Below are 7505 nucleotides of genomic sequence, written 5' to 3'. Positions count from 1 at the left end.
GTGTTTAAACTTTATCTTTTAAAATGGATAATTTCTTGAATTTTCTAAAAAACGACTTTTACTTGTATCTTTAAAGTCAATTTTTTTGGGAGGAAAAAGCTCAGTAGAATAGATTAAGCAAAAAAAGCCTTCACATATAAAAAAGAAATATAACACAAACACATTTCCAAAACTGTAAAAGGTTATGTTATATAAAAATAAAACATTCATAAATTATTTTATGATTAACATATTACTGTATTCAGTGAACTCATTTATAAACACAAATAATAATAATAATAATTATCATTATTATTATTAAATTTAGGCTACATATTTAGAAGATGCTTTTATCCAAAAAAAGGAACAAAGCAATCCGTCAAATATCAGTCATAATAAAGGTTAGACAATAATAATACAGGACTATAAGATTATCACAAATAAACAAGATTTTGACGCATATCCAAGTGTTTCTGCAGAGTGGAGTGCGCTTGCTCGCATCATTCAGACTTACTCTGGCATCACCATTTTGTAAGAGCTAGGCATTTAAAACAGAGCAAACAGTTAAAAAAAAAAATATATATATATATATATATATATATACAATATTACCTCGTGAAAGCTGTTCATTTTAAAAGAATGAGTCAACATGAGGGTGAAGTAATTTTTATTTTTGAATGAACAATCTTTTTGAAATGGACCCATGAGTTAATAACTAATATCAGAAACGTGTAAATGCTACAAGAGCAAAAACATGTTCAATGACAACGTTGTGCACACTTTGAAACCGCAGCGTGCAACTTCGAATAAGCAGACTGTTATCGTTCATAGCGTGGACGCAAATATAGTTATCATTCTTGGTGTGAACGGAACCTTTAGCCTACGTTCATACTGTCAGTCCAAATACAATTTTTGTGCATATCCGATTGAGATCCGATTCAAGTCTGAATAGCCAAAAATCCCATGAAATGTGGACATTCAATTATTCCAAACGGTTTTGAAATGACAGTGTGTACGTAGCCTAAGTGCTCAATTCTGAGTTTTGCATAGCTGTTCACATTGTTTTATACGAGTGAACAGATCATGTTGTGAACTGACCCTCATGCGCAAAGACAGGGTTGCCAGGTTTTCGCAATAAAATCTGCTCAATTGCTTCTTAAAACTAGTCAAATATCATGTTAGGTCACTGTAACCCACAGAGTTGAAAAAGAACCAGAGGCAACGGTTAAAAATATCCCAATTCTGTGGGAAAACCGCAGACTTAGACACATTTATGTAGTGCACTGTCATACAGAAATAAAAAGTGGAGTACAATAAAGGGGTGGTTGATTATGATTTCATTTTTCTAACTATAGTTAGTGTGTAATGTTGCTGTTTGGGAATAAACATCTGCCAAGTTACAAAGCTCAAAGTTCAAAGAAAAGGGATATATTTTCTTTTACAGAAATCACTTTTTAAGGACTAGTCTAGAACAAACGACTGATAAGGACTACACAAGCTTTCTCCCGGGTCAGTGACATCACAAACCCTAAAATGTACAAAAACCCCTGTCCCAGGAATCACACAACAAAGGGGTGAGTCCAGTGTTGAGAGGAGGTAAAGCTGTTGCAGTAGAGCACATTTGGGACTCTGTTCAAGCTGTCACATCTGTCTTTTCACATTTATTGCAATATAGTATGTAACAATTGCAATAGCATTTCACTCTGTAGGCATCATACAACAGTACCCAAATGAGTGATTTATAGATTATCATGACAGAATATGCTAATCAATTACTTGAAGATAGTTAAAGGTGCTCTAAGCGATGTCACACATTTTTTAGGCCAAAACATTTTTGTCACATACAGCAAACATCTCCTCACTATCCGCTAGCTGCCTGTCCCCTGAACACACTGTTAAAAAAGGCGGTCTCTGCAGACTCCCCAGGCTCCACAAACGGCAACAAAACAAACTGGGTTAACCCGCACCACGAAACATAAACTGTTCCAGCCAATAACCGACCAGAAGGATTTGGGGCTTGGGTTTGGGGGGTTAGTGCACGGATGAGGAGGAGGGAGGGTCTAGCTAACCTCCGTTTTGTTTGACAATACTTTAAACGTCAACAAGAAGTGACGTCACCCGACATTGCTTGGAGCACCTTTAACCCCACATCAGCTACATAAATTCATCAACTAATTCAGAAACGTCCAGTTGCACTCTATATATGTCACTTCTTCTTGAGTCTCTCCATCATTGTCCAACTACGGTTTGAGAGACTCTACTTGGGAGTAGTCTCTCAGAGACTTATTTTACATCTTGTAAAAAGGGACATGATACCACCCTTTTAAAGTAAGTAATTTTCTGACGAATGTTGATCTCGAGTGACGTAAAAGTTGTATAAATTCGGATATGACTTCAGACTGTGGTCGCATTGCTATGGAGCTCATAATATAACAATACAATTTGAATTTGAATTGTGTAAATTTGAATTATAAGTGAATATTATGTGTCAATTTGCATTGCTCTTAGGTGTTTTTTTTTTAAAACTGAGTACTGAACATTTGAAATTAAACAATGCATTTTCAAAAGGCACAAATAAATATAGTTTGGCCTGGTTTGGAACATAGTCTAATGGTTGAACAAAATTTTAAAGGAGTAGTTCACTTTCTAATGAAAATTAGCCCACGATTTACTCACCCTCAAGCTAAGGTGTATATGAATTTCTTCTTTCAGACTAATACAATCGCAATTATTAAATATTTTTCTTACACAAACTCATGCACGATTTTGAGATTCAATATTTTGGTTGCAATCCACTGCCATTACAAAACTTGGAAGAGCTTGGATATTTTTTAATATAACTCTGATAGTATTCGTCTGAAAGAAGAAAGTCATATACACCTAGGAATACTACGCAAGACTAAAGGCGGATTTATAGTTCTGCATCGGACCTACGCCAGAGCATCTACGCTGTAGGCAATGCGTTGGTTTTCATATATACTTCTGCGTCGTTGTCTGCGTTGACGTGCAATTACACATGCATAGGGAGCATGTGAAACCCGAGGGAGCGGTTCTAGCAGACCAATCACAGCAATCACCGCGTAGAATTGATGCGACATTTTTGGAGAGGTACACGTCAGGGTACGCCGAAGGGTACGCGCACTACACACAGCCTATAACGTAGCTATGGCGCGAGTTTGACGCAGAAGTATAAATTGGGCTTAATACTTAAGCAGTTCGCATCACATTTTACATACTCATCTAAACATCGCTCACAGCAGCGTAGGCAGTGTCTCAATGTTCGCCAAAAGTATACCACATTTTTTTTTAGTATGACGCAGTAGAGAACCTGAATTATTAAAACTCTTCCCGCACTGATCACATGTGTACGGCTTCTCTCCGGTGTGGATCATCTCGTGTCTTTTCAGATTTCCTGATTGGCTGAATCTCTTGTCGCATTGTGAACACTTGTAAGGTTTTTCTCCAGTGTGAATTCTCTGGTGTTGTTTCAATATTGCATTTGTAACAAAGGTCTTCCCACAATCAAAGCACATGTGATTCTTCACACCACTGTGACTTTTCTGGTGTATTTTTAAAGTACCCATCTGAGTAAAACTCTTCCCACACAAAGAACACATGTAAGGCTTCTCCTTTGTGTGGACTTTCAAGTGGATCTTCAGGGATGATGGTGAAAAACATGATTTCCCGCATTGATCACAGTTATATGTTTTTTCGCCAGAGTGAGAACGCAGATGTAATTTAAGTGTGAATGAATGTGTGAAACTCTTCCTGCACTGGTCACATGTGTACGGCTTCTCTCCAGTGTGGATTCTCATGTGATATTTAAGGGTTCCTTTTTCTTTAAAACTTTTCCCACATTGATCACATTCGTGTGGCTTCTCTTCAGTGTGGACCCTCTCATGTTTTTTCAGATTTCCTGACCAAGAGAATCTCTTGTCGCAGTGTGAACACTTGTAAGGTTTTTCTCCAGTGTGAATTCTCTGGTGCTCTTTCAATATGGCAGCTGTAATAAAGGGCTTCCCACAATCAATGCACACATAATCCTTCACACCGCTGTGTATTTTCTTGTGTATTTTGAAATAACCCAGTTGTGAAAAACTCTTTCCACACAAAGAACACATGTGAGGCTTCTCCTTTGAATGAACGTTCGGTTGGCTCTTCAGGGAACCTGCCCTAATACATTTATTACCACATTGATCACAGTTAAATGATCTTTCTCCAGAGAGAGAGCAAATATATAGTTTAAGACAGTTTGCTTGTGCAAAATTCTTCCCGCACTGATCACATGTGTGCGGCTTCTCTTCAGCATGGATCCTCTCATGTCTTTTCCTATGTCCTGACTGGCTGAATTTCTTGTCACAGTGTGAACACTTGTAAGGTTTTTCTCCAGTGTGAATTCTCTGGTGCCGTTTCAATACGGTAGCTGTGGCAAAAGTACTCCCACATTGATCACATGTGTGCGGCTTCTCTCCACTATGAATTCTCATGTGACGTTTAAAACATTGTTTGTATGGAAATCTTTTTCCACACTGAGGGAAATCGTTGATGGCTCTTCTCCGTACACATTTACTTTCAGTCTGTGAGCAACTCAAAGATTTTTCTTCAGTTTTGACATGTTTCTCCTTCACTTCATTCAGTTCTTCTCTCTCATGTTCTTCCATTAGGTCTAAAATGAAATTTAAAAGTCAAAGATAAAAAAAATTTAAGACCGAAATGTGAATTCATGGACATTTGCTACGAATGCTGTACTTTTATGAGTTTTTAAAATAATTTATTTATATGCGATTTAATCTGTAAAACTGTACAACAGTTAAACTGTAAAAGAAAAAGTGTCATGTGACACACATACAATAAAACCAAGTGGCATTTACTCTGCGGTGCATAAAACCACCAAATTAATAAAACACAATATATTGACCTGCATTCTTTTTTCTACCATGCGCTGTGCAAATCAAGATGAGTGTGAAACCAGACCAACACTGCGCGGGGAACAATCGTGCTTGGACCTAGCCTAGAAATCCAGACGCACCCTAGCGGCAGCAAAAATTATTTTGCCGAAAGGGTAGTCTAGCAACTCTCCATAGGCTTCTGAGCTGGAAAAAACAAACTCTAGTCAGGCCAATCACATCGTGTATAGAGTTGGTGGGCGGGCTTAATATAATGATGGCAGAGTTGCGCGTGATTTCCCTGCTACTTGAAAACAAAGAAGATGCTGCTGGCGAACAGAGGTCTTTTGACGGCTTTGGCCGCGACTCTGGATGACTTGGAGTTAAGAGAACGTCACTTAAGTCATTCTTAAAAAAGGAAGATGTTCGGAGTTTTGACGACCGGATACGGCCAAAGTTTAATATATAAACTAGCTCCGCTGGAGGAAAAACGCAGAGAATTTGAAAGACAACAGTTTATCCCCGCCCCTCGGATTGAGGTGTGCCAATTGTGAGTTCCCAGACCTAACATCTTGATGTAGGTCTGGCTTGCCAGGCTAGCTTGGACCAGCAAACCAGGTAAAAATAAAGGGATACTTAAGGCGTTTTTACACTGGGCCAAAAAAAGCCCTAAGTATCCCTTTATTTCTACCTGGAGTCTAAAAAAAGTTAAACCAGTAACTAAATATAAAAATAGCCCAGCGGTTTTGCTCAGAACGAACCAATTCGTTTTTCATTTCGGATTTGAGAATAACAGTCTATATTATAGCTTGATTATAGGTTTAAAAAATAGCACCAGAAATGTTGTAATTAATGAGGTTTATCATAAACGAAAACGAAATGTCTACTCAGGCGATAATAGCAAAACGATTTTGTCTTGTGCTCTGAATGACTCGCGCACGCGCACATCCGCCCCTCCCGAAGCCATAAGCTCTCTCAGCCTATACAGTCATAAATTGCAAGCACAATAACAATTGGCTAATATTGGCTAATTTTGCAGTGCAAATTAATTTGATTGATAACAGCCCTTTTTATTAAACTGAATTTGATCAAATGTAGGAATTTGACATAAAACATATATTTAGTAAGGTTTAATAAATTGTCCTTTATAAAGGTAAACAACTCCCTGGTGACCCCCTACAACAAATGACTTTGTTAACATGTCACCTTTTTCACCACTTGTGAGTTTGCAGGTCTGTTATAGTTCAAAAAGTACAATAAATGTTCAAATGTCGATTTTTTTAAGAATTGTTGAAAGGTGTCTTTTAATAAATGCAACACGTTCCCAACGTCATGTGAAATAATCGTGTTACATAATCGTGATTTCAATACTGACTGATTTTTCCATTATCGAGCAGCCCTACTTTACTTTGGCATTTTTCTACTAAACATATTTTAACTGTGGCTTAAATCAAATTATGAAAGTATCCTTACGTTTAGCTATGATTGGATGGCTCCGGTAACTGACAATCTGCTTTAAGTGTAACCTTCATGTTTAACAGCATAATTAATGAAAAATTAAGAATCAAGAATAAACACCAACCTCTCTGATGATCTTCAGTATCTTCATGCTTCACTCTGAAGGGTTCTGGGTCACTCCTGTTCTCACAGTAATCTTCAATAAACTCCATCTTTACAGATTTCTGTTTACCTTCATATGTATGCATGTCTTCGCTTGTAAATTGTGTCCGTGATGCTTTAAAAAGGCTGCAAATATTTTGTTTCGAAACAGCAGCTCTTCGTCTTCTTCTTCTGGTGTTTTTGGAGGTCTGGGAAAACAACGTAAAATGTGCATTTCCGCCACCCAGTGGTCTGGAGTGTGGAGCGCGGACCGCATAGTTTAACACTTTGCAATAGTAGAGTAAAATAAGAGGATAAAGGGAGATAGTGCGAAAAAAGCTGCAGAAAAAACCTTGAGATATTGTTTCTCCTTTTTTTACTATTCCTCAAAAGATCAAGGAACACTGTGAGGGTGGTTTCCCTTAGGCTTCAGGATTGCAGAAGAAACGCATTCAGCATGATGGAATGGAATCCCAGTTCATTCATTATTTCCTCAAAAACCATTAAAGTGAAACCACTCACCAATATGGTATTATGGACATTGCAATTTTCAAGTTTCTCTTTTCTGAGTTTATTACATGAAATATAAAATTACTCCTCTTTCCACACACTGACATTAACCGTTTTCCCGATCATCAATTTTAATCATAAAGTCATATCATACTGTTTGCTATCTCTTCAAAATACTAACAGACTTACATCACTCAACAGATCACTCAACATATTGCACATTCAATATGCCCAATTTAGCCTTCAATGTATCAGTAAGTTTCAAAGGATTTTGGGATCCTGCAATTCAGTCCTCTTTTTTAAGAGACAGATAATAATCTAAACAGTCAGATAATAATACTACAAACCCATGTCATTCATTCTCAGTCATGTTTGGGGTAAAATATAATTTATTAGACATTAACAGATTTAAAAGTTGGAACGTTACTGTTGCATATAAGGAGCTTCATTTGAGTTGAATTGAAGCAGATCTGAACATCTAAATCAATAAAATCAAAAAAGATTAATAAAACTATTAGATGATATCAATCA

At 37.2% G+C, this 7505-nt stretch overlaps 1 protein-coding gene across 1 annotated transcript; it reads right to left on the bottom strand.

The window, feature by feature from the left end:
* Positions 1-629: 629 nt before the first annotated feature.
* LOC143735780 (uncharacterized) lies at positions 630-6668 on the bottom strand. The gene is made up of 2 exons (XM_077226025.1): positions 6448-6668; positions 630-4645 (listed from the first exon to the last, which is right to left on the bottom strand). Exons 1-2 carry the CDS (start codon positions 6569-6571, stop codon positions 3231-3233), a joined length of 1539 nt encoding a protein of 512 aa, XP_077082140.1. The 5' UTR covers positions 6572-6668; the 3' UTR covers positions 630-3230.
* Positions 6669-7505: the final 837 nt, after the last annotated feature.

This window comes from Siphateles boraxobius, unplaced genomic scaffold, assembly GCF_051911475.1.
Source record: "Siphateles boraxobius isolate OS27281-9 unplaced genomic scaffold, OSU_SipBor_1 13, whole genome shotgun sequence".
NCBI classification, from domain to species: Eukaryota; Metazoa; Chordata; class Actinopteri; order Cypriniformes; family Leuciscidae; genus Siphateles; species Siphateles boraxobius.
This window is presented reverse-complemented; position numbering and strand designations above follow the sequence as displayed.

Excerpts from the sequence above, each read along its gene's own strand:
- LOC143735780 (XM_077226025.1), bottom strand. The coding sequence starts at position 6,571 with ATGCATACATATGAAGGTAAACAGAAATCTGTAAAGATGGAGTTTATT. Across the intron at positions 4,646-6,447 it reads TACTGAAGATCATCAGAGAG|ACCTAATGGAAGAACATGAG; the intron begins GTTGGTGTTTAT and ends ATTTCATTTTAG.